The sequence below is a fragment of the Pristis pectinata genome, chromosome 11 (assembly GCF_009764475.1).
Source record: "Pristis pectinata isolate sPriPec2 chromosome 11, sPriPec2.1.pri, whole genome shotgun sequence".
In the NCBI taxonomy this organism is placed as follows: Eukaryota; Metazoa; Chordata; class Chondrichthyes; order Rhinopristiformes; family Pristidae; genus Pristis; species Pristis pectinata.
Genome location: NC_067415.1, coordinates 20,227,483 through 20,254,390, shown reverse-complemented (window position 1 = coordinate 20,254,390; position 26,908 = coordinate 20,227,483). Strand labels below are relative to the sequence as shown.

General features: G+C 40.2%; 2 protein-coding genes across 7 annotated transcripts in view; both read left to right on the top strand.

Annotated features, from left to right (window-relative positions):
• Positions 1 to 20,475, top strand: part of nek3 (NIMA related kinase 3) — a 28,613-nt gene extending 8,138 nt beyond the window's left edge. For 4 of the 6 annotated variants that reach the window (XM_052026122.1, XM_052026119.1, XM_052026121.1 and 1 more), the window contains 11 exons: positions 33 to 100; positions 553 to 639; positions 2,098 to 2,152; positions 2,659 to 2,859; positions 2,958 to 3,036; positions 3,147 to 3,208; positions 4,838 to 4,949; positions 6,106 to 6,261; positions 6,372 to 6,506; positions 17,062 to 17,182; positions 18,178 to 20,475. In XM_052026122.1, coding sequence (XP_051882082.1) covers positions 33 to 100; positions 553 to 639; positions 2,098 to 2,152; positions 2,659 to 2,859; positions 2,958 to 3,036; positions 3,147 to 3,208; positions 4,838 to 4,949; positions 6,106 to 6,261; positions 6,372 to 6,506; positions 17,062 to 17,182; positions 18,178 to 18,247 — 1,146 coding nt within the window. In that variant the 3' untranslated portion in view covers positions 18,248 to 20,475. Of the gene's footprint in view, positions 1 to 32; positions 101 to 552; positions 640 to 2,097; positions 2,153 to 2,658; positions 2,860 to 2,957; positions 3,037 to 3,146; positions 3,209 to 4,837; positions 4,950 to 6,105; positions 6,262 to 6,371; positions 6,507 to 17,061; positions 17,183 to 18,177 lie in introns of those variants that run through there. The other 2 variants (XM_052026120.1, XM_052026124.1) reach the window with 2 other exon arrangements.
• Positions 20,476 to 22,535: 2,060 nt separating this feature from the next.
• LOC127576138 (serine/threonine-protein kinase Nek5-like) overlaps positions 22,536 to 26,908 on the top strand; it is a 47,517-nt gene continuing 43,144 nt past the window's right edge. Inside the window, exons 1-2 of the mRNA XM_052026526.1 lie at positions 22,536 to 22,547; positions 26,190 to 26,330. Of these exons, the coding sequence (XP_051882486.1) occupies positions 26,214 to 26,330 (117 nt within the window). The 5' untranslated portion in view covers positions 22,536 to 22,547; positions 26,190 to 26,213. The remainder of the gene's footprint in view (positions 22,548 to 26,189; positions 26,331 to 26,908) is intronic.

Here is a 26,908-nt window from a genome sequence, read left to right as displayed (position 1 = left end):
ATTCGCCTTTGTTACTTGATTGCAAAATACAGAATATTTTCCTCACTAAAAATGGAGTGGTTAAACTGGGAGACTTTGGATCTGCACACCTACTGAACAGGTAAATTCCAAGTGATATCAGGGATTGGAGTTGATGCCTTTGATCACAAATCTTTTGACGCACTCTCAATATGTAATAAATAACATGCTGCAGTGACAGCTTGCATAGAATCATAAAATTTTACAGTTGTAAAGGAGCCATCTGGCTCGTGTTGCTTGCTTGAAGCAGCTGCTCAAATTTGTACCCAATAACCTTGCATGTTTGTCTTCAAATACTTAACAATTGCTTCTGAATGATAGAAACATAGAAAACCTACAGCATAAGTCAGGCTCTTTGGCCCACAAAGCTGTGCCAAACATGTCCCTACCTTAGAAATTACTAGGTTTACCTATAGCCCTCTATTTTTCAAAGCTCCATGTACCTATCCAAAAGTCTCTTAATGATCTAGAATATTTTGAAAAGTTTTTTTTCTCATCTACAGTCCAATGTAATGTTTTTTTTCCTGTCTACAGCCCCATGGCTTTTGCTCATACCTATGTAGGAACACCATACTATGTATCTCCAGAAATCTGGGAGAATAAACCATACAATAATAAAAGGTATGTACTTGCATACACATTGACATGATGGGCAGGCAATGGATTCTGTAAGGGCGATATCATACTTATTCTTCTAGGATGGATTTTGTTTTTAAAGCTCCAAATGATAAGCAGAAAAAGAAAGAGACAATAACTTGTGTACTTTACTCGTAGTTCCTTATGACCTAGAAGGAAGCCATTCCATCCATCAGATCTGTGCTGGTTCTCAGCACAGACCCATTCCCCTGTTTATTTCCCTGTAACCTATTCTCCATCACGTACTCATCAACTCCCCTTCCAATTCTCCTGCCATCCCCGGCACTAGGGTAATTTATAACAGCCAATTAACTTGCCAACCAGCACATCTTTAGCAGATGGAGGAAACTTGTAGTTACAGGAAGAAGGTGCAAACCCCATGCAAACAGCACCGGGGATCAGTTCGCTGGAACTCTGAGCCACTGCTGCACCACTGCTGTACCTGCTGCGCCACTCCGCCAGCATTTTATAATTTTGTTCTGTTTTAACGAGTAGATATACTAATCAGTATTTTCGGCTTTTAGGGTTTTTAGCCCACTCAGTGGAGGGGATGTCACAGGATGAGTAAACACAGGAGGGAGAAATACCCAAACTCTTCACTTTCATAGCATGGAATTACAGAGCAAACAAGTTAGAACATTTTGTACTTAAAGACATCATTCAGGGGACTGAATGGCACTGTGTGTTATTGCCTTCACGGTGAGAATTGTTAACTTGGGCAATCATAGTGAAGTGGGATTGTGTGTGTGTGTGTGTGTGTGTGTGTGTGTGTGTGTAAAATATAAATCCTTCAAGTAGAGCTAAATTCAGCTCCACACAGGGTCTCTTCCTGTGCTAAAACGTCAGTTTCCAAATCATTGTTATGTAGTCACCATTAATCTGTTATTCAGTAAAAGTAAACAAATCTTAGAAATTTAGAACAAAGCAGGAGGCTGTTCAGCCCATCATGACTGTACTTTGTTGTGCAAGGCAATAAATTAGTTTCCATTTTGTGAAAAGTGACTGTATTTGTTTGGTTATTGAGGCCAGAAATAACTAGATTAAATCATCTTCTGTGACATACCTGGATTCTTGATAAAATAAATAACAGGTGACCTTTACCAGAATGTCAATGTTTGGATGGTGGGTAAGAGCAAGATTGGTCTTGGTTTAGGTAGCACCTGTGGGGAAAAATGTGCTCAGTGGCACTTGCTGTTCAAATTTCTTTTTGGATGAGTTGCTTGATAAACAGTCATACCTCTAACTCATCCCAACAACAGCCTGCAGCTTCAGAAGGAGGAAGAGAGAAGTAATCTAAAGCGCACCATTCTTTTACAGCATTTTCATTGTAACTAGTTATTGAAAGAAGGGTTTCTATAGGAAGAATGTACTAATTAAGGCATAAAAATGCTTTTATTTGATTGTAACAGAGTACTTTCAAGTCCATCTCTTGTATTGTTTTAGTGACATCTGGGCCTTGGGATGTGTCTTATATGAAATCTGTACTCTGCGACATCCTGTAAGTAAGTTTTATAACAATTGATGTGCCTCTGTAAGCAGGGGAAAACGGTTAAGGTACCTGGTAAAGGTTAAGATGGTTATCTTCAAATGTAACTTCATGGGGTTGTATTTTTAATATGGAGAGGGAAATTTGGCTAGTTTGCTGGCATGGAACACATGAGAGACTTTCAGTTGCCAGTTGGACTTTATCTATACATTTGATGCCATTGAAGTCAATGGAGCAGAATATCAGGAGTTCAGTACAACTGGCAGCTGATACTCTTGCATGTGTTTAGTCCCAGTGATCGAAGATGAATTTCTCTTCCAGGATCTCAGGAGACAGAGCAACTAAGAGAGAAGAATAGTAAAAATAATCACAAGCTGTTGCTAATGGCCGTACTATGTCAAAGTGAAACAAAATGCTTCATTGAGTGAATTATTCTTTCAGTGTTATTATGCTTTTGAATTGTATTGTAAAATATTTATGATATTGTGCAAATTAAATGATTTTAACTATTTTGTCAGTTTCAGTCCAATAGTTGGAAGAATCTCATACTGAAGATCTGTAAAGGCTCGTATTCTCCAATCCCAAGACATTACTCCTATGAACTACATTATATCATAAAACAAATGTTCAAAAGAAACCCAAAGGATCGCCCCTCTATTAACACCATTCTTGCTAGACATTGCTTTGCAAAGCTAATTAGCAATTTTTTATCACCTGAGGTAAGACTATCTATTTTTTTTTTATTATTTGAAGGGCCATTCTTGCTCTCTAATTTTTCAGCATTTTGATACATTATATTCAACTATCTTTTCCCCAGATGGTGAAGGAGGAGTTTAGTGAAATAACAACCAAAAAGAAAAGATCAGCACAAACTAAGCAAAAGAAAGTACAGAAAGGTATTTAATAATTTTAAAGAAGTTTGAGAAATTCTGTTTATACAATATTCTAATAACCAAGTTGTGAGATTTATTCTATGTGCAGATGGGTATCTATTAATCTCTTTCAGCTAGTGTCCCAAGTAAATATGAAGAACTGTCCTCCAGTGCAGGTGGAAACAAAGTAAGCATGGTTTGTATGAGCTCTTGATAAATATCTCTAATTTTAAAGTACCAGAATGTGCAAAGCACAAATGCATATAAATTTTAAGAATAGATATAATTATCGTCATTATTCCTGCACCCAAGTGGTAGAAAGAGATCACTGCTATAAAGACTAGATTTCTGCTTAGTGACATTTGTGCTACAAAGCTGCCAGGCAAAGACAGAGAGAGAGCCTAACCACCTAGCTCTGATATTCAGTGGCATTGCCATCACTGAATCCCCCACTATCAGCATTTTGGGGGTCACTCATGACCAGAAACTGAATTGGACCAGCCACTTAAATATTTGTGACTATGAGGTAAAGATGGCTGTGTATCCTGAGGTGAGTAACTTGCCTTCTTGCATCTCAAAGCCTTTCCACCATCTACAAGGCACACGTTAGGAGTGTAAGGGAATACTCCCCACTTTCCTAGACTAGTGCAGTTCCAACGGCTCTCATTAGCTTGACAACATCCAGAATAAAGCCACCCACTTGTTTGGCATTGTGTCCAACACCCTAAACATTTATTCCCTCCAAACCTCATGCACAGTGGAAGTAGTGTACACTATCTACATAATGCACTGCAGTTACTTGCCCACACTACTCCAATAACATACCCCAAACCCATGACATCTACTGCTGAGTATGACGAGGGCAGCAGGTGCATGGAAATGCCAATAGATTCCCCTTATGGACCATACTGATTTGGAAATGTATATCACTGTTCCTTCATAGTTGGTCTGAATTTTCAACAGCACTGTGGGAGTACCTTCTTCTGAAGGACTGCAGTGGTTCAAGAAGGTGGCTCCATGCTACCTTTTCAGGGCAATTCTGGATGTCCAATGAATAAATACTGGCCTTGTCAGTGATGCCCAGATCCTGAAAAATGAATAATGAACTCAAATTTTTGCCACCCCTTCCCAAATTGAAGTAAGGTCTTGATAAATAACACACATCACATTAGAGGATATAGGTCTGGTGTCTGAGGAAAACCAGTTGACAAAACAATTGTCTTTTGTGTTGCACTAGTCTTGGGAGAATAATTTGGATTATACAATTTGGATTATAGGATTATACAATTTGACAACATTAACAGTTGATTACCACAGATCATGGGTCAGTGGAGGACATTCCCTGATCAACTCAGTGTTCCTAGATCTCTGCTCGAGTGTGGGTAATTTTAATCAGCTTCTTCCAAACATTGTTGTTGTAAGTGCACCATGATTTGGAAACACTAATTGCTCAGAGCTGCCTCCCTCATTAATGTGGGTCTTTATTTATCCTGTGCAGTGTTGCTATAATTTTCTGTAAATTTTTGAAACCAGACTTCTCATTTTGTGCAAGTTGTGTTGATCCAGTGCACTCCTTTAATACATTTACCACCTAGACTATGAGGATAAACTGAGGGTGAGGTTCTCTCTGGTAAATGGATGAGGAAGTTTTGCTATTTGAGAAAATTATGATGCTCTAGATTCTGGCATATGTAGCCAACTCTTGTTTTCATATTTTGATGATGGTGCTGAAATATCCGAAGAGACATATGTCACTGGAGTTGCTGATTTTGGAATTCAGCACCTGTTAAGTGCCCAAATTGTTTGATTATTTTTCTCTTTTAAGAAAACCACAGAGGTACCTCCAGATGTTCGGAAGTGGAATCTGGCAGAAGGAGAAAATATTGCCAAGAGGCTAGCACAAAAAACATTGGAAGAAACTGCTTCCCAAATGGAGGGTAAAGTACTTTTAATGCTCCCTAATCTGTTGCTTGTTCCCCTAAATTTCCAGATGTGCAAATTGTCCAGGTATTACCTGGCATCATTTCTAAATTGCACAGATTTTGCACTTCACTTACCTCTGATGCCAATTGTGACATTTATATGTTGCATTAATTTGATGTAATTTGTATATTTTTTCATATTTAAAGTAGTCTAATTACTTAATTCTCTTTAGATATTTGGCTTTTGGTCTTTCTACATTTATGTCCTATCAGCCTTCCTTTCCTGTTGTTGAAATTATGTATAACATGTCGTAATCTTTATATTTTTGGAAATGTGCATTGAGTTCTTGCACATGGTCAGTCCCTGAGTATAAGAGTTGGGACGCTATTATTGCAGTTGTACAAGACATTGGTGAGGCCACACTTGGAGTATTGTGTACAGTTTTGGTTACCCCGTTATAGGAAAGATATCATTAAGCTGGAAAGGGTGCAGAGAAGATTTACAAGAATGTTGCCAGGACTCGAGGGCTTGAGGGAGAGGTTATTCCTTGGAGCATAGAAGAATGAGGGGTGATCTTATAGGGATGTATAAAATCATGAGGGTCATAGATAGGGTGAATGCATACCCTATAGGGTCTTTTTCCCAGGGGAAGGGAATCCAAAACCAGAGAGCATAGGTTTAAGGTGAGAGGGAAAAGATTTAAAAGGGACCTGAGGGGGAACCTCTTTACACAGAGTGTGGTGGGTATATGGAATGAGCTGCCAGAGAAGGTGATTGAGGCAGATACAATAGCAACATTTAAAAGACATTTGGACAGGTACACAGATAGGAAAGGTTTAGAGCGATATTGACCAAACATGGGCAAATGGGACTAGCTTAGATTGGCATCTTGGTCAGCTTAGGCTGAAAGGCCTGTTTCCATGCTGTATGACTCTATATCTGATTAGAGGCAAGTTGCACTGACTGTGTGGAAATATGCAGGTTGGTTAACACAATCAATGCTGTTCTTTCTCCTAAATTTAAATAGGCGGGATTAACATGTATGATAGAATAAAGTTGTACATGGTGTGTGTAAATTGGAACCTTGATGAACAAAGCAGTCTTTTTTGCATTCTATCCTTTATTTTCCTGTTGTGATTTTTCAGTGTTCTTTTTTTACTTCATTCATAGTAACACCAAAGGGAGACCAAGTGATAATCAAGAGTAGCAAAGTCTCTAATGTGCATGCTCGAAAGCAGTGGAATGAATTCCCTCCAGACACCGTGTTGGGTATACTTGAAAATGCACCACTGTCATCCAGCATCCCTGCTGAGGAAGTTAGCTGTGGTAACTTTTATTCTCTACAGCTTTGACATTTTGCAAAGTGATGTTTTTCTTTAACTTTGGGGGGAATGTTCTGATTTATATAGTGATACTGTCATGTTGCTATTTATTAGGTGACAACGTGACAGTTTATCCTAAAATCAATCTGCGAAAACAGTGGAACCAACAGCCTCCTGAAACAGTTCTCAATTTCTTACAGAATATAAACTTGAGCTTGGCTTCTAAGACCTACACAATAAATAAAGGAGGTAAGAATTGGGATTAAAAATGAAAAGTACTTAAAATTCTTTTCCATAATCTTGTTTAACTTCTTTGTTTGGAGCTCTGTTCAGATTACAATAATTTTTCTTTCCTGTATCGGTCATAAAATCCTCAGTGCCTTCTGACTGATTTTTGTAACTACGTAAGCCATTTTTGCATTCCTGCAGAAAGTGGTTATCATACCAGTTCCTTATCCACCTGGTTATGCATTTCTGCCAATGGGAGTAATGAAATTTATCTTAAAAATGAACAAATTATGATATTGTGCGTCCACCCATTGAATCTTGCAATTCTCCCAATAATGTTTCACATCAAACCACTTAACTGCATCATAAATTATCTAATAGCTGATGAGAATACATTTTCTTGAATGTGTATACTTGCTCTATTAGAAAACAGCACCAGATATGGCCACACACCAACATAATATGGTCTCTCTCCGCGGGGCCTTGATGTGATGTAATGATGTTATCATCAGTCTGCTGTGCATGTTCTTCCAGCCCCACAAGGAGTCACTGATCATTCCCAGCTCTATGGCCTTGTCATTGTGAGCGTGCTGACCAGATTCCAGCCCCTTCCACTGGCTCTGGCATTAGTACTGCTGGTTGCAGGAGGAAGCCTGCCCTGTGTGGTGTAAGTGAGGTACTGGAATTAAAGTAGCCTGGATGTTGCAGTGAGATCGCCTTGAGGCATTTGCCTCTCTCACCACCTTGTCCACTGAAGTCCAGACACAAGGTGATCAAGGTTATCTTAACTAATTTTGCATGAACTAAATGAGCAGGTTATGATTTTTGAGCCATTGAAGATTAATATTGGTGTAAATTATCCATAAAACCTCTTTCTTTCCCCCCCCATCCCACATTCACAGCTATCCCTTAACTATGGTATCTCACGTGAGTTTTCTATCCACACAATCTCAGATGCAGACAAGTTATCTCTATTTTTATGCATCCCCAGTCATTCACATTCCTGCCCCAGCCAACCTCACTTTTTCCCGTAGGAAAATTTGTCCCCAGGTCACTGACATGGACGAGAGAGGTCTGGAGGGGTATGGGCTGGGGGCAGCTAAATGGGACTAGCAGAATAATGTTTCAGCACAGACTAGAAGGGCCAAATGGCCTGTTTTCTGTGCTGTAGTTTTCTATGGTTTCTATGGCAATGGCACGTTCAGACTCCTCTGGACCCTGAGACACTGCTTTCTCAACCCTGACCCCGTTCTCCTTTCTCTTCTGGTTAACCTTTCTCTCTCCACCTCTCCCTAAGATGCTTTACAACACTTGATAGGGAGTTCTTCATTTTATTCAGAATTGTTTAAGTTTTTATATACTTAATGTTACTGTCACCGTTAACTAGCAGGAGAATAAAATTAATACTATTAATTTTCATTAAATTGCAATGCATTGACTAACCAAATCCTGTTTTTCAGTTTGAGATCAGTGTTTCTTGCAACTTCAGATTTTATAACTAGTAAGAGTTGTTATTTTCTAACTTGGTTGTTCTGTTTTAAACCTTTCCATGTGAATTTGATTCAGTTACCAGCAAAGGCTGAGGATGCTGCACAGTTTTAGAAAAATCACTGACTTCCATGAGATTTGATTGAGGTCTTTAAATTGATGAGTTAACTTGATGCACTGGTACATTAAGTCATTCCATCAAAACAGGCTTGATGAACCATTTTTTTTCAATCTCTTTAAGTGAAGGTTTGCTAAATGCAAGGGTTTAAAAATATTTTATCATCTGTCAGAATTTGTCCTTCTGTTAAGCTTAGTGTTCAATCTGTTCATTTTAAAGCACATCTAATAATGGTATAAAATGCATTCCTTGCATCATGGTATAAAATGCATTCCCAGTAAATATTTAAATATTAGAATGATTGAACAGTTTGATGCAGTCAAGAACTATTTCTTTGTGACTTTGGACTTTTTATTCTGAGGCCAATCTAGTTATACCAAAATTATGATAAATGTGGCAGCACTTCATCACTGTACATAGATGAGATGGGTATATTTATGTGCTTCTCCACTTGATGGAGCCAGCAGCTTTTATTAACATTTTATTTCAAATATGATGATGATATTTCTTTATTAGTCACCTGTACATCAAAACACACAGTGAAATGCACCTTTTGCGTAGAGTGTTCTGGGGGCAGCCCGCAAGTGTTGCCATGCTTCTGGCGCCAACGTAGCGTGCCCTCAACTTCCTAACCCGTACGTCTTTGGAATGTGGGAGGAAACCGGAGCACCTGGAAGAAACCCATGCAGACACGGGAGAATGAACAGACTCCTTACAGACAGCGGTGGGAATTGAACCCGGGTCGCTGGCGCTGTAATTACGTTATGCTAACCACTACACTACCGTGCCTATTCCATCAAAGCATTGCAGGGCTAGACTCCTCAACTAATCAGGCCATAGTCCTGTGTCCTATAGCATTGGGATTGACTCGGGGCAGACCATGGTTGACCTAAAATGTCACAGGTTGGTGCTGAGCATGGTGCCATGGTCTGGATTGGGCGACTTGGCAACGTCATATGTAGAATTCAGTACCCTGGCTAAGTTCAAGTACCAATGATGGGCCATCCACATAGAATAAAAATAGTCTGCAATATATCTGCACTCAGAGCATCTTGTACGGCTTGAGTTTGAGATTCACTGAGAAGCAACAACTACAGTGAGACAGACTTCAATGTTGTGGAGTTTCCTGTCAATGTAAAACAAAAAGCAATAAAATAAATGGAATAAGATTCTGAAAAAGTAATAAAACACGCCCATTCCCTCTCAATGCCTCCCCAGGAGTTTTCTTTGGGCCTGAGATATGCCAAGCTCGGATCTTGCCCAACACGTTTTCTCTGTACATGCATAATCTGGAAGATTTGTGCCCTTTGCTGCTGTTTGTTTGCTTGTCAGTAGGACAAACCACATGTTTGTGATTACCAACTTTTTTTTCAGCTTTTGCACAGGCAGCCTTGTGGCTCAGGGCTTTTTATTGATTTCACCCACCACCCCCTCCCCCCCACTCCTCTCCCCACTGGCAGTTCCAATCCTCCCCTGGCCTCAGTAACTGCTGAATGTTGCCATTTGACAAAAAAAAACACAATCCAACTTAAAAGTATTTTAAAAGAAAAATGAAGAAGGCATAGAGAATAAAATGGCACATATATTGTAATAAATCAGAGATGAATAAATACAATTAGAAAGGAGATTTTTAGTTGCTCTGTTTTCCACAACGTGGACCTCACTAACCTGACCTGCATTTGACGCTCTTGCCCAGCTGCCCTTGAGAAAGTGGTGGCTTCCACAATGTTGGGGAGGGAGCTCCAGAACTTAGTCCAGGAATATATTTCCATGTCGGGATGGTGTGTAACTTGGAAGGGAAGCAGCTGTGCTGACATTCCCATGCATCTGCTGCCATTGTCCATCTTGGTGCTAGAGGCCAAGGGTTAGGGAGGTGCCGTTGGAGTAGCCTGGGTGAGTAACTGCAGCACATTTTGAAGACGGGTCATACTGCACTGGTGGTGTGTCAGAGGCAAAGAGAGTAAATGTTTAGGGTGGTAGATGGGCAGCAATCAAAATATTAGAAGGATCATGGAAGGAAACATATAAAAGGACCAAGAAAAATGTAGAGACAGGAGCAACGGAGAAGCTGTGAGATCTGTGAATATTGGTCAGTATAGATGAGTTGGGCCGAAGGGCCTGTTTCTGTGCTGTATGACTCTGGTTTCAAATAACAGTACAGGTAGTTCTGCTACAAAACAATAGCTACCTTCCTAAGAAACCTTGTGTTATAGAAAGTCGCGCTATAGCAGAATAAGCTGCAGTTAGCCTTTTATGTTAAGGTTGAGTAGATGCTCAAAGAAATGTAAGCAATAAAAACTACTGCAAATGCTGTAAGAATTTTCACAGGTTTTTTTGTGGGTTGAACAGACTAGTACAGAATACCCCATTCATCACCAAACTTCAGGAATGATCTATTAACCTTGATAGGGTACAACAGAGATTCGCAAGAATGATATTGGAGTTTAAGGGATTAAATTAGAGTCATAGAGATATACAACGTGGAAAAGGGTCTTTCTGCCCAACTCATCCATGCTGACCAATGCGTCTTCATGAGCTAGCATCATTTGCCTGTACTTAGCCTATATTCTTCTGAACTTTGGATGAAAAACACTATGATGCTGGAGGAACTCAGCAGGCCAGGCAGCATCTGTGGAGAAAAGCAAGCGGTCAACGTTTTGGGTCAGGACCCTTCTTCAGGACTGAAGATGGGAAAAGGGGAAGCCCAATATACAGGAGGGAAAAGCAGAGCAGTGATAGGTGGACAAAAGAGGGGAGGCGGGGTTGACACAGGGAGGTAAGAGGCAGGTAAGAGATAGTGATTGGCAGATGTGGGGGAGGGGAGAGCAGATCCACCAGGGGATGGGTAAAAGGTAAGAAGAGAGAGGGGAGAAAAAGGGCTAGGAAAGGGAAGAAGAGAAGAAGCATGGTGGGGTGGGGGTTGTGGGGAAGGGGGGTGGGGATTACCTAAAGTGGGAGAATTCAATACTCATGCCATTAGGCTGCAAGGTTCCAAGACAGAAAATGAGGTGCTGTTCCTCCAGTTTGCGCTTGGAATTCTCCTGGCAGTGGAGGAGGCCGAGGACTGACATATCAGTGATAGCATGGGAGGGGGAGTTGAAGTGACTGGCAACGGGAAGATGCAGGTTGCGGTTACGCTCAGAGCGCAGGTGTTCATTGGACTGTTTTTAGGAGCGCAGGTCTGAACTTTTCCTATCCATGTACATGTCTTTGAAATGTCGTAATTTTACCCATTCCTCTGGCAATTCATTCCATATATCTACCACCCTTTGTGTGGAAAAACTTCCCTCTTGGGTCCCCTTTTAAATCGTTCCCCTCTCACCTTAAAACTATGCCCTCTAGTTTTAGAAAAAGTCTGTGACCATTCACCTTGTGTATGCCCCTAATGATTTTGTAAACCCCAGTGAGGTCACTCCTCAGTTTCTTGCACTCCAGGGAAAACAGTCCCAGCCTATTGAGTCTCTCCTCATAACTCAAGCCCTCCAGTCCTGGCAACATTCTGGTGAATCTTTTCTGCACCCTTTCCAGCTTAATGACACCCTTCCCATAGTACAATAATATAGATGGGTTCCACAACTTGCTTTTGGAATGTTGAAGGGTAATTTAATTGCAGTATTTAAATTGATTCGGGGATTTGATCAGGGAGGTGCAGGAAAATTTAGGTGGAAGCTAGACCAAACAATCATAACCTTAAAATTACAGCCAGGCCATTCAGGCCTTTGTAAAAAAAAAGGCAGTGAAAATCTTGAACTCACATCCCAAAAAAAACCCCTGGATTCAGAATGAAGTGAAACTATTGAACTTAACAGTGACAGTTTTTTTTAGATAGGAGTAACACAGGCTACAGAACAAATATAAGTAAATGAAGTTAAGATGCAGATCAGCTGTGGTCAGGTTGAATGGCCTATGCTTCACCTGGCCAGGGAGAAATGAACAACAAATTGGTACATAGGATTCAAGAAACAATTAGATGACTGAAAAGCCACACTTAAATTTTTTTGTTTCATCTCTCATTAAGTTGTTAGAGATGAACTGGTGGCATTAAAAATTAAACTGCCTATCTTTCAGTTGTTGTGTTTATGTGCCAATTATAAAACATTCATGCTGACTGACTGCATCTATTTTCAGGGCTAATGTTACATGGCTGCATATTGTCACAGTCCCTATTCTATTGTAAGGTTCTGGTAAATTTGTCATATGAAACCTCTTACTAGAGTAGAAATTGAGGTGGACAGATTCAATTTATTCTTTAACATTGAATCCAATGCACATTACTCAAGAGGCATCATTTCATTTCATCTCTCTAGTAATTACATTCTTTGAGCCTTTTTGTAAATCGTATATTTTATGAACGTCAGCAAATTTCAGCAGAACAATTCCTTTCCACACCAAAGCAATCAATAAATATTTTATATATTCAATCTGGATGTGTGGTCCTGTTTCTGAAAAAAGAAGTAAAAGCAAGATCAAGACTCGCTGAGGCAGTTTCTGGGAGTTTAGCCCTGTGTCTAATGCATGTTGTAACTAAAACAACTTTCACAGACACTTTTCAAAAGTTGTTTTCTTTCCCAACACTAATATCGACCATCTTGAGCACAAATAAAACTATCTGGAACATTTTGGGGAAGAGAAAAGCAAGAACATTACAGGTAGAAAATAAAAGGCAATCCTGGAAATGTAAAATTAAAACAAAATACTCTAAATATAGAGCTGTTCAGTAAGGCTGTAACTCTCAATCAGAATAAGCAATTTGTATTTTGAATATGCTAATTACCATGACAAGGATTTTATTTCCTTTCGTGTTTTCTGGGAAACTAAGAAATAAAGTGAATAAATTACAAATGAAAAGTAGATGTACAGTTAGAGAGATACAACATGGTAACAGCCCCTTCAGCACCCCCCCCCCAAGTCCAGACCAACTGACAACCGTCCATTTACACTAATCCTACATTAATCCCATCTTTTATTCTCCCCATATACTCATCAGATCCCCCCAGATTCTAGTACTCACCCATACACCAGGGACAACTTACGGAGGCCAATTAACCTACCAGCCTCTATGTCTTTGGAAGGTGAGGGGAAACCAGAACACTTGGAGTAAACCCACACTGTCACAGGGAAAAGGTGCAAATTCCACATGGACAGCACACAAAATCAGGATTGAACCCAGGTCTCTGGTGCTTTGAGGCAGCAGCTCTGCCACTGTGCTGTCGACATTGTAATTTTTGGGTGTGCTATGATTCTGAATTTTCTGTTGTTAAATATCATAAAGCATATGCTGAAATTTCAAAGAAATGAAGTAATCTTGATTCCCCCTACCCAGAACAAAACCACAGCCTCAAAACCAAAAAAAAACATGCAAATGCTGGAAATCTGAAATAAAAACAGAAAATGCTGAGAACAGTCAGCAGATCTGTTGAAAGGTCATCAAACTGAAATATTAACTCTATTTCTATCTCTGTGCTGCTACCTGACTATTTCTTGCATTTTTTTGTTTTTACCCTAGTTCACATATCTATCGCAAAGTTTATTGCAAATGCCCTGCTCTAATGCTTGCAGAGCTCACTTGCTTTTAGGTTTGCTGTTTCTTTAGATCCTTCCATTATATGTCTTTCCTATTGCAATGGACAGCTTGCATTTTTTAAATGATTGCATCCAAAATGGTCTCTCGGTTGTTCAGAGCCTGAGTGTGTGCCCTTGGTATAAATTGTCATTACATTATCTTATTAAGACTGAATTCACATAAATGTGCCCCTCAGTGAGACAATGAGCTTGCTCTTCCATTGAAAATATTTCCAATTTCTATACCCCTTCTAAAGGTCAGAAGTCAAAGCCAAGTTGTTGGTCTGAAGCTCTCTAAATATGGGAGTATAGATATAGTGACCAGAACTGTACCAGTTACTCTAGGTAGAACTGAAGTAGTGTGTTGTTCAAGTTAGTTCTTCTTCCTGGATTCTTGTGTTCTCTCTTGCTGGATATACAGCCTTTGTACATGATTTTGTTTGTAGGTTATAGTAATGTTGTGCAAACACTTTTATTTTTGAAAAAGTGCTCAAAACCACAAAGAAGCACTAAATATCACTGATATCATATCATAGTGCTTTGTTCATGGAATTTATATCAAACAATATCTGGTGAATAGGATTATAATTCACTGTCAGTGTCAAGAAGGAAATCCTTTTTAATTATTTTAATATGAAGGTCAATGCCAAATGCCATGGTACAGGATACACCTGTGATGGAAAAGAGTTTAATAAGAAATGGGATAAATGTTGCAGTAGCTATGTGATGCTCTACTTGAGTTTTAAAATTCTGCAGCTCAGAGGTGAAAGATACGAATGAGGGAGGTAAATGTTCCAGAATTTTGTGAACACATGAAGAATGTAGAGTTATTTACTGTGTGATAAGATGATTTTAATTCAGGGAAGAGGAAGCAGGTGTACTGTAACAACTTTATTATAAGTAGAATAAAAGGAAATTCCTGACTAACAATGATTGTAGTAGAATTAATTGAAAATGGAGATACAGTGGCATGCAAAAGTTTGGGCACCCCGGTCAAAATTTCCGTTACTGTGAATAGCTAAGCAAGTAAAAGATGACCTCATTTCCAAAAGGCATAAGGTTAAAGATGACACATTTCTTTAATATCTTAAGCAAGATTACTTTTTTATTTCCATCTTTTACAGTTTCAAAATAACAAAAAAGGAAAAGGGCCCGAAGCAAAAGTTTGGGCACCCTGCATAGTCAGTACTTAGTAACAACCCCTTTGGCAAGTATCACAGCTTGTAAATGCTTTCTGTAGACGGCTAAGAGTCTTTCAATTCTTGTTTGGGGGATTTTCACCCATCCTTCCTTGCAAGAGGCTTCTAGTTCTGTGAGATTCTTGGACCGTCTTGTATGCACTGCTCTTTTGAGGTCTATCCACAGATTTTCGATGATTTTTAGGTCATGGGACTGTGAGGGCCATGGTAAAACCTTCAGCTTGTGCCTCTTGAGGTAGCTCACTGTGGATTTTGAGGTGTATTTAGGATCGTTAGCCTGTTGTAGAAGCCATCCTCTTTTCATCTTCAACTTTTTTTACAGACGGTGTGATGTTTGCTTCCAGAATCTCCAAACATACCTTTGCTCATTGCGGCCAAAAAGTTCTATTTTAACTTCATCAGTCCACAGGACTTGTTTCCAAAATGCATCAGGCTTGTTTAGATGTTCCTTTGCAAACTTCTGATGCTGAATTTTGTGGTGAGGACGCAGGACAGTTTGGAGAAAAAAGGGTACAGAATTTCATGAAGAGAACACCTCTCCAACTGTTAAGCACGGGGGTGGATCGATCATGCTTTGGGCTTGTATTGCAGCCAGTGGCACGGGGAACATTTCACTGGTAGAGGGAAGAATGAATTCAGTTAAATACTAGCAAATTCTGGAAGCAAACATCACACTGTCTGTAAAAAAGCTGAAGATGAAAAGAGAATGGCTTCTACAACAGGATAACGATCCTAAACACACCTCAAAATCCACAGTGGACTACCTCAAGAGGCACAAGCTGAAGGTTTTGCCATGGCCCTCACAGTCCCACGACCTAAAGATCATTGAAAATCTGTGGATAGACCTCAAAAGAGCAGTGCATGCAAGGCAGTCCAAGAATCTCACAGAACTAGAAGCCTTTTGCAAGGAAGAATGGGTGAAAATCCCCCAAACAAGAATTGAAAGACTCTTAGCTGTCTACAGAAAGCGTTTACAAGCTGTGATACTTGCCAAAGGGGGTGTTACTAAGTACTGACCATGCAGGGTGCCCAAACTTTTGCTTCGGGCCCTTTTCCTTTTTTGTTATTTTGAAACTGTAAAAGATGGAAATAAAAAAGTAATCTTGCTTAAAATATTAAAGAAATGTGTCATCTTTAACTTTATGCCTTTTGGAAATCAAATCATCTTTTACTCGCTTAGCTATTCACAATAACAGAAATTTTGATCAGGGGTGCCCAAACTTTTGCATGCCACTGTAAGTAAGAAACTTTGAGAATGAAATTCAACTTTGAGAGGAAACAGCGGAAAAGAAAACTGGCAGACTTATTGCTTCAATACTGCTTGTTTTGCACAACATCCAAAGTTGAGTTTCACCCTGATAATGGGAGAGGGAGGGGTTGGGAAGGAGCCCCAGATTATTCAGCAGCTGGATAGCTGTGTAAAGTTGTGATTGCAAATTAAATCATGTACTCGGGTTCTCCAACTGCTTGGTCTGTTCAGATAATCATCTTCTACATTCTCTCTGTCCTTATTATCCATGAGGTATAGGGGCTTCCTGTGGATAACAACAAATGCGGATACCTCTCAGGCTCTCAGCTTTGTGGAAGCATTAACTCACGTTGTCATAAGTGGTCTCCTCCTGATTCTAAATCACAGCTCTGAAAGCTTTAAACGTACTTTGGTGGTGGTGATGGGAGGGTAGTGTCTTGCTGAGATTCCCTCTTATCTCCATAGCAACCTTCATTCTATGAATCTCTATGAATCAGAAGCCTCTCAAATTCCACAGGCCCAGGTCTTACTGGTGACATAAAAGCAGAAAATGCTGTAAACTCTCAGCACGTCAGGCAACATTTGTGCTTTGTCTGAAAACACTGAGACCAGTCAGAGCACCTGTCACTCCAAGCACAGTCCTGCTCCCACTCCATGTAATTAGGTCCCTGCTAATGAAGGAGAGACTGGATACATGGTCCTCTCTCCTGGGAAGCCTCAGGCAGATGTGCTCTTATCACATGGACACCAGAGAAGAGGGCTTTGCAGGGCAGTGCAATGTTTACTGATGTTTCCAGTAATACCTGGCTGACCTCATGAGTACGTGGATCTGTGGCTAGCAAATCAGCAGACCACAAGGACTGAGTGTATTAAATGTTAGCAATAGCTTGGAAAACTATCTTCTGCCATTAATATTTCAATCTGAACCTGATTAACTGAGCCTTGTTTTTCCCGTATCAGGAAACTATCTCATTGGCCCACTTTCAGCCGACAACGGAAAGGCTGATAGTGTCGATGGTGAAGTGGAAACTATTGAGTTGGATCCAGACAGATTTGAACCCAGATCTGATGATGAAGACACGTAAGTTCAAAAATTATTCAGGCAATGGTATATTAAACTACTCAACAACTTCATTTAAAAGAAACTGACAGCACGGTAAAATGGACAAAAGTATTTTCACCCCTCTAGATAAATATTTGTTGTGTGGAGTCCGCACTGGAGTTCAAATTCAAGACTGGGGTTGCCATTGGTATCTATCTCAATCTCATCAAGATGATTATTTCCAAATTCAGCTGCTTGTTTCATACGGAAACATTGAAATGCTTAGAAGATTCGAAGCTAACCTACTGAAGAATTTACCGTTGGTTTGATTTGTATTCACACGTTAATCCTTGGACAAACTATTTTAGTCCAGATATTGCAAGATAATTGCAGAGGAGAAGGCCATCCACCCTATTTAATTAACTATCCAGAAAGATACAAATGTCCACTAGGTCCAGAAATTGCAACATCCTTTTGTCCCAGTCATTCTCCAATTCCTAAACTGCTTCCCTCCAATCCATTAGTTCTTCTAGGCTGTCCAATTGAATGAAGTTTCGTAATCCATATAAACTAGAAATAGTTCCAATACCACTCTGTTAACCAACAGCCTACTTCACTATTCCCAGCACCACATCACCACCTTAATGCCATCTCAACCACCTACTCTATTTGATCTCACTAATGAGTCCTGATTCTTTTTTTCCAATGAGTTGCATCAAGTTCTAAGTAGATTAGCAAAGCCTAAGATTTGGGGGTTTTGAGAAGTAGGCAGATGTGTGGGCTGCAAATTCATGTCTATGCCCGAATACGCTAGAATTCTACAGCACTGTTAGGATTCCCACTGCTTTAACAATTCCCATTATCCCTATGAAGGCAGTGAGACGTAGGGTTGTCTGGAGCCAGCTGGAAAGATCCCAGTGACAGAGCTTTCTGCCTAATGTCCAATGTGATCCAGATTGAATGAAATAGATGCTAATATGGAGCATTTTGTTCTCTTGCTGCTATTGAGTCTCTGTTTGTTTTATCTGTTACAGGGACTTTGAAGAAGCAGATGAGCCTGACTGGGTGGATGAAATGAAGAGGCTGCTGGAGAATAATCTTTAAAGTGCTAATGTTAACCAAAGTGTTTTTTTTCATTTGAATTCTATTGGTCATCAGGTGTACGTTGTTGGCCAAACACCTGGTTGAAATCCTTGAAGAAAACTGGGCACAGAAATGCAGAGGATTTTTTTTAAGTAGTCATCTACTTATAAGTTAGTAATTAAGGTTTGTGTAACTTTTATGTTAATATGCAAATCCCTATTGAATTTTAAGACATTGAGAAGAGTTTCACCATTATAACAGTAATCAATTTATTACCTGAGACTTAATCTTGAGCTCAGTGCAATCTAAACTGAACAGTCTCTGGAAAAACTATGGTGTAAAGGCGATATTGACTCTATGAAGTCCACTCCTCACTGCAATTACTCAAATGACTTTTGTCCTCATTTACCAACAATTCCAAGGTCTTGTTTCTGCCCTAGACCTATATTCCCCTCTCATCCTCTGGTCTGACAGGAGTCAACTCTTCATTTAGCTCCATCTCTCTGATCTGATATAGGTGCCAGAATCTTCATCCTTCTTTGCTTCCAGTTTGTGTTCTCTGCATCAACCTTCTTGCTTTGCCCAGTTGTCTTAATTGCTCGCCTTTTTCCAAAGTTGCATTGACACCTGGGCCCTCCCAGAGAAGGTGCAGTCTCGAGTACTCACACAAGACACTGGAGAAATATCTTAATTAATATTTTTTTTTATTCTGACTAAAGGTAGTTCCAACAGAAAGAATCTCTGAAAATAAGTACACTTGGTGAAAAAAGCATTAGCAAAAAAAAACCAGACAAGTTTTATTTGCTTTTCCTGTATATCTCTATGAAAGTGTCAGGAATGTCACATGCCAATCTTTCCACCATCCAGAGGCACTGAACTGAACAACTAAAGTACAATAACAGTAAACTATCCTTGTTGCCAAGGGAAAACCATGTGTGTGAGAAGGGATAAAATTAAAATCATCAATGCAGTGGTAGACATCTGAAAAAGTTGGCAGAGAAAATAAATCCATTATTTAGCCATTTTGTTTTCTAGATTAACAACATATTAAGTGATCACCCATTAATTGGAGCAGTTCATTGAACCATGTTAATGATTTCTTGTGGGAGTGAATACTGGATCACTTGAGATTACTTTTAGTTAGTGCTGTGCTGGTGAAGTTTTCTTGATTATTATATGTCAAATGTTATTCTCATTTTGGAATACCAAGCTCTTGATTTCAATGAAAATGGACTCTGTGTCTTATGAATCATTGAACCAAATGGGGTATGAAAGTCATTAGTAAAGATATTGGAGGCAGTCAATCACCAAGGAATTTGGAGTGATTGTAGGGAGGCAAAATGAAACACAGGAACAGAGAAAGGTAGCCATTTGAACTTGCTCTGTCATTCAATATGATCATATCTGACCTTCTATTTCAATGCCCTCATACTCCTTGAAGCCTTTTGTGTCTAGAAATCTATCTCCTTTGCCTGCACAGCCTTCTGTGGTGAAGAGTTCCATAGGTGTGCTAACTTCTGAGTTCCTTCCCATCTGAATGTCTTAGCCCTGGTCCTCATTGAGGGGTAAGCAGTGGAAAGGGTGAGCAGCTTCAAGTTCCTGGGTGTCAACATCTCAGAGGATCTATCCTGGGTCCAATGCATTGATGCAATCATGAAGAAGGCATACCAGTGGTTCTACTTTCTAAGGAGTTTGAGGAGATTTGGTATGTCACCAAAAACTCCTACAAATTTTTATAGATTTATAGAATTGGTGGACAGCATTGTGACTGGGTGCATCACAGCCTAATTTGGAGCCTCCAATGCACAGGATCACAAGAGACAGCAGAGGGTTATAGACTCAGCCAGCTCCGTCACAGGCACAGCCCTCCCCACCATCAAGGACATCTTCAAGAGGTGGTGCTTTAAGAAGACGGCATCTATCACTAAGGACCCTCACCACCCGGGACATGCCCTCTTCTCATAAATATTGTCGGGGAGGAGGTACAGGAGCCTGAGGACCCACACTCAATGATTCAGACCCCCTCGCCATTAGATTTCTGAATGGTCCATGAACACTACTTTGTTATTACTTTTGTTTTGCACTTTTTATTTTTGTAATTTATAGTAATTTTATGTCTTTATCTTGCTGCTGCAAAGCAACAAATTTCACCTCATGTAAGTCAGTGATAATAAATCTGATTCTGATAGATACTGAGACATTGACTGCTGGTTCTAAACACCCCAGCCAGAGCAAGTGTTCTCCCTGTATCCAGCCTGTCAGAATTTTGCATGTTTTATTGAGTTTTCCTGTCTTTCTTGTAAAATCCAGTGACACCTGGTTGATCCAATCCCTTGTCATATGACAGTCCTGCTATTCTGAGGATCAGTCTGGTGAATGTTCACTGCACTCCCTCTATGGCAAGTATATCCTTTTGTAGGTAGAGACCAAGATGGCACACGATATTCCAGATACAGTCATCAAGGCCCTATTTAATTGCAATAAGACATCTTTACTGCTGCATCCAACTCCTTTCCTAATATCGGCAAATGTAGCCTTTGCCTTCGTGATCGACTGCTGGGATATGGGTCTAAACTACTCAGTCTCTCCTCATACAGAAAACCTGCTGAGCCTGGAGCCAATCTACTGAATATTTGCTGCACTTTCCCTTTGGCAAGTATATCCCTTGTCAGGTAAGGAGACCAAAACCACACACAACACTCTAGGCGCAGTCTCACTAAGGTCCTGTATAACTGTAATAAGATATCCTTGCTTCTGTACTCAAAACTGCCTTGCAATGAAGACCAACATATCATTTTCCTTACTGCTTGCTGCATCATATTTGCTTTCAATGAATGGAGTATGAGAACACCCAAATATTTTTTTTAGACAAAAGTGAATAACTTGAGAATTAACTCTGTTATACAGCATCTGCCATCTATTTGCCTATTCACTCAACTTGTCTAAATCACATTGAAGCTTCTATAAATCCTCTTCACAATCCCACCCAGTTTTGTACTTCTGCAGAGGCTTGAAGAACTGTAAGTGATTAAAAAAAGTCTATTACAAATTTTGTAATAGCACGGACTTCTGTTTATTTTGTTTAGACTGTTCTCCAGATTCTAGGTACAGTATGGAGTTTTTTTTTACTATCACCATTTACTGCTTGTTTGAAGGACGGTTCCCCTGCTTGTTTTACAATGAAACACTTTGAGATGTCTTCAAAGCATAAGTGCTACTGTATAGAGTTTCTGCTAATGAATAAAGCTGCATGTAGGTTTTCAAATCAACGAGAAAACACCGAATTAGCCAATCAGAAAACCTAAAATTTAAGACCCTTCTAGCAGCACCTTGAACACTATCAGACCAAACAGAGGAATCACTGGTGCATGTAACCTCCTTAGTCCCTATAAATGAATACTGTGGGTGGGTGGGGGAATGAATATGTGAAGGTTATCTCAATGGCTTCTTTGGCAATTCTTGTTATTTCAATCTAATGTATATTTCCTGATTCTTTCTTAATGTTTTGGACTCGGATTAGAGTCTATGAGAACTCCAATATGTTTGAAGAGCCTACTCATTGCTTATCATGTTCACAGATCCCACAGACATCCAGTAGAGAGTAGCATGCTGGAAATGATGCTGCATTGTGGCAAATCTTTGCTGACGAACCCATGGAAAAAAATCTGTGGGTAGTTGTCAGCCGCTTGAACATGAGCGCCTTTGCTGAGATCCACTAAAATACAACAAAATAAATTCGGGACCAACTTGCACGCATGCTGGATTTCCACTCTGTATTGAGTATACTGGAAATACTCAGCAAATCGGGCAGCATCTGTGGAGAGCGAAATATGGTTAAGGTTGATGATCTTTCTTCATTGGGTGACGTTGTGTAATGTACTGTGCTGCTGCTACAAAAAGCTCGTTTTCATGTTATTTCCACCCTGTATATGCATGCCTATGACAACAATGAACGTGAACTTGTTTCTTCTCTTTCTGATTGGCCAATCAGAGTGACTGGATGCATGATGCCTGGTTGTAATGCATGCCGGAGGTTGTAGTTCTCTGTAGATCAGCACTCATGCTTTCCTTGCTTCCATCCTCCCCGGGACTCCAAGACCCAGGCTGCTCTGTCTCGGTCTCTAGGGGCAGCTGATGGACGCCTTGCTCTTATGACCGGAGAGTTTGGGGTGTGGAAAACTCACTGAGGATAAGCCCTTCCGTTGGTTTTGCTTTTGTCAGTAAGTACCGGTAAACTTCAGCAGGTGCTGGTTTAAAACCGAACTTCAGGCGTGCCGGTTACAGCTGGTCCAAGGGAGGGTTTTGTTTGCCTGTCGTCAAGGTAACTGCCTGGGATAGATTTGGTGCAAATCATTTTATGCCTGAGAAACCAGTCGGCCTGCAAACACAACGGGGCTGGAACTGTCAGCGTCAGTTTGTAAACACCACAAGGCAGAGCAGCTAATCCCGTTGTTTGTAAAGTGGAGCCGTTTGTTTGCGAGGTTGCAGTAATCCCTGCGGGAAAAACAACATTAAAAACTAATCTAAAACTGGGAAGTGTGTCTTCAGATTAGTCTCGATTTAGACGTTTGTTTATCAGGATAATTGTAAGGAATAAATGGGTTTAATCTCAAACTCCTAAAACGTCTGATCTGAAACAGATGCTCTGCGTTGGCTACAGCCTGCCTTCCTCTGCAGTTATATCACTCAGGGAATAATTCTACAATATCCAAACCTGATATTTTATTTCCCAAAACTGCAACTGTTATTTGAAATTATCATGCATCGCTGTTGCTTATTTTCTCCTCATTTTGAGCATACTGCTACCATAAACCTTTGTTATAATCCAGTAAAGTAATTTATATTGGAAACGGATGCCTAAAGTGAGCAGAATAGCTATAGTCAATTGTATTCTGTTTGTTTAAATGAAACGTCATGTATAATCTTTTAAAGGAAAAAAAACTATTATTCTAGGCTTTACGTTTTAATAATGTTAGTCTATAGTGTGTTACCAAAATTGGAACAGTTTTCGTGGTTTATACTGGAATATAAAGACGGGGTCCTTAACAAATCCAACTAGATTATAATCTAGTAGTTAAATTATGACAAATGAATCAGTTTTTATTGTATATCAATGGCTCTCCCAGCTGATTGGAACATTGGGTTTTATTATCTCCATACCAATTAAGGATGGTACATTCCCAGTACAAAATATAAAGCTGGCTTGTAAACTCTTGTGTATGATAAATCCAGGAATGAGAGTTTTCAATATGAAACTGCAAGCATTGGTTGTGTTAATGGAAAAAGGTCCCAGGTCCCAATGTTAAAAAGAGATCAGATAGGATTGTTCTAAATTAGGGTAGATTTGAATAAGGAAAATATGGAAAGTTATTTTAACTATTCATTTAGATGGTAATTGCAAGGCAGAAGCTGAAGATTGTCACCAAAGGGAAAAGAATAAAGTATTGTATTGGGAGTTCTTTGTAATTGGTTTGGAATTGATTATCATTTTCGCTCATTTACTTGCTTAGACATGGATAAATAAGTAAAACAGAACTGAGTATAAAGGCAATCATTCCTTAATAGAAGATGTAAACCTGGTATAATGGTGTTGCGATGATTAACCATTTGACAGCCCTTAAAGTGACAACTCCTCCAACCTTAAAGTAGTCATTATCCCCACAGCTATTGGCCATGCACCACATTTTCCTAATATCATTCTCCTGTAACACACAAAGTGCTGGATGAATTCAGCAGGTCAGGCAGAATCCATGGAGGGAAACAGACAGTCAACATTTTGGGTCTCGATCTATTGAGCGAAATGGACAGTCGACATTTCGCGTCTTGACCCAAAATCTTGACCGTTTCCGTCCAAAGATTCTGCCCGACCTGCTGAGTTCCTCCAGTGTTTTGTGTGCTGCTCCAGATTTCAGCATCTGCATTCTCTTGTGTCTCTCTGTCATCATTATCATGTGGTTTGATTCTGATGCTGAGATTGAATCCACTTGTATTGGATTCCTCTACATGCAGGTCATCTCTCTATCTACACTCTCAGTTATTTTCAAAACCTTAAAATTGGCAATAACTCATCCCCTGACTTTATATATTCCAGGGACTATTAACCCAATTTTTGTAATCTCTCCCAGGTAACATTGCAAACCTTTCAAGGCCATTATTGTTGTTCCTACATAGACTGCCCGAAACTGCAGTTTGTAAACCAAGTATGGTCTAAAGTGGACATTAGGGCTTTGTATAGATTAAGTAAAACATCCTCCCTTTTACATTTTATAAATATCTTCATATCTAAAGGCTAACAGTCCCTTGCATTTGATTCTGTTTTAACTTAGACACCACTTTTATTGTGTGCAAAGACTCTTAAACCTCTTTGAAATTCAACGGTCCCTTCCTCCTCACCATTTGAAAAAATGTATATTTATCATTTTTTATGGCGCTAATTGTCAATGGAACTAAATATGTGAAGATGTGTGGTATCACTTCTTCAATGCAAACTAATGATTCATTTACACATTAATAAAAATGTGCATCATTCACACACCATTATCTTGCAGAAAACTCTGGTTCATGTGTTGCATATGTATTTATCAGTTTAGATTGGATTTCCATTTATCAAGTTAAATGTTCTGAGATAAGTTATTAGAAAGTTAAACATCTTGGCAATAAAGGTCCATTTTTGACACCAGGTTGGTGTGGGAATGGGAAGGGGAGTTGAAATGGCATGCAACTGGGAGCTCAGGATGGTCATCGCAGACAGAGTGGACAAATCAGTCACCTAACCTGCATTTGATTGTACAAGACATTGGTGAGGCCGCATTTGGAATATTGTGTTCAGTTTTGGTCACCCTGCTATAGGAAAGATGCCATTAAGCTGGAAAGAGTGCAGAGGAGATTTAAGAGGATGTTGCCAGGAATCGAGGGACTGTCTTATGGAGGCAGGTTGAGCTTGTTGGGGCTTTTTCCATTGGAGCATAAGAGAATGAGGGTGATCTTTTTTCCCAGGGTTGGGGAATCGAGAACTAGAGGGCATAGGTTTAAGGTGAGGGAGGAAATATTTAATAGGAACCTAAGGGGCAATTTTTTCACCTAGTGAGTGGTCAGTATATGGAATGACCTGCCAGAGGAAGTGGTTGAGGCAGGTATGTGAACAACATTTAAAAGGTATTTGGACAGGTACATGGATAGGAAAGGTTTAGAAGGTTATGGGCCAAACACGGGCAAATGGGAATAGCTTAGATGGGAATCTTGGTCGGCACAAACCATGTTTCCATGCTGTATGACACCGACGTAGAAGAGGACACAGAATGCAGTAGACAAGTTGGAGGAAGTGTCCGTGAATCCTTGCATCCCCTGGAAGGGTTGTTTAGGTCCCTGGGGTGGTGGTGAGGAAGGAGGTCTAAAAACAAATGTTGCACCTCCTGTGGTTGCAGGGGAAGGTGCCAGGGGTCAGGGAGGGATGGGTGGGGAGGGATGAGCAGACCAAGCAGTCACGGAGGGAGTGGTCCCCATGGAAGGCAGAGAGGGGAGGGTATTAATGGGGAGGAGAAGATGTGGCTAGTGGGAGGGTGCCAGTTACACCCTAGCCACATCTTCTGCTCCCCACCCCTTTCTGCTTTCCACAGGGACCGCTCCCTCTGTGACTCCCTGGTCTGCGCATTATCCCCCTCCCCCTCCTTTTGATTCACCTCAGGTCCTCCTTCACCCCTCCTCAGTTCACCAATCACCCACTGGCCCCTGTTTCACCACTCTCCTTTTTATACTGGGCTATCTTCCCTCTCCACCCTCAGTCCTGAGGCAGGCTTCTGACCCGAAATGTCAACAATTCTTTTCCCACCATAGGTGCTGCTCGACCTGTTGGGATTCCTCCAGCAGATTGTTTGTTGCTCCAGGTTCCAGCATCTGCAGCCTCTTGTGTCTCCATAAAATGATCTTCAAGTTTATAATTAGAAAAATGTATTTTCCATTTTAGGTTTCTTACAAATTATCTGGCACAATGGATAAATATGACGTAATCAGGCAGATTGGTGAAGGAGCATTTGGAAAAGCTTTCTTGGTTAAAGCCAAAGGTGACAGCATACCAGTTGTGATAAAAGAGATTAAAACTGCAAAGGTGAGGCTGATATCCAAAATAAATCTACTGGAGACTGAAACCTATATGAAAATATTTTATATGTCAGACATTTAACAAAAGAAACCAATTGTTTACTGTCAATAAAACAGAAATTCTAAAGCTAATTTGTGATTTGCATTTGCAATAATTGCCTAATGGTTCTTAAGATCTTTGCAGCAACCTCTCTGGTCTTCCTCCTGCTTCTTGGTCCTCTCCCCAGTCTTTCTGATCATCTCCTAGTCTTTGCCTAATCTTATCTTCTCTCCAGCATCACTAATCTTCTCTCTAACACCACCAACAGGAAACCCCCCCCCCATGGTTTTCTATGCCAATTAGCTACCCCCTTCTCTTTCCCCCCCACCCCCAACTCCCACGATTCTTTTTTGGTTCCCACCACCCTTCTTCTGCATTTGTGGAGGATCATGGAGGAAAGGCCTGTGTGTGCGATTGCACATGGAAAGCTGGGAATTTCCTGTTTTACTACACATGAAGCTTTGGGTGTCATGTACAGCAAAAATGGCACTCTCACAGTCCTGACCTGCACCCCCTCACTGCCCAGTGCCTTTTCAATGTGTAAA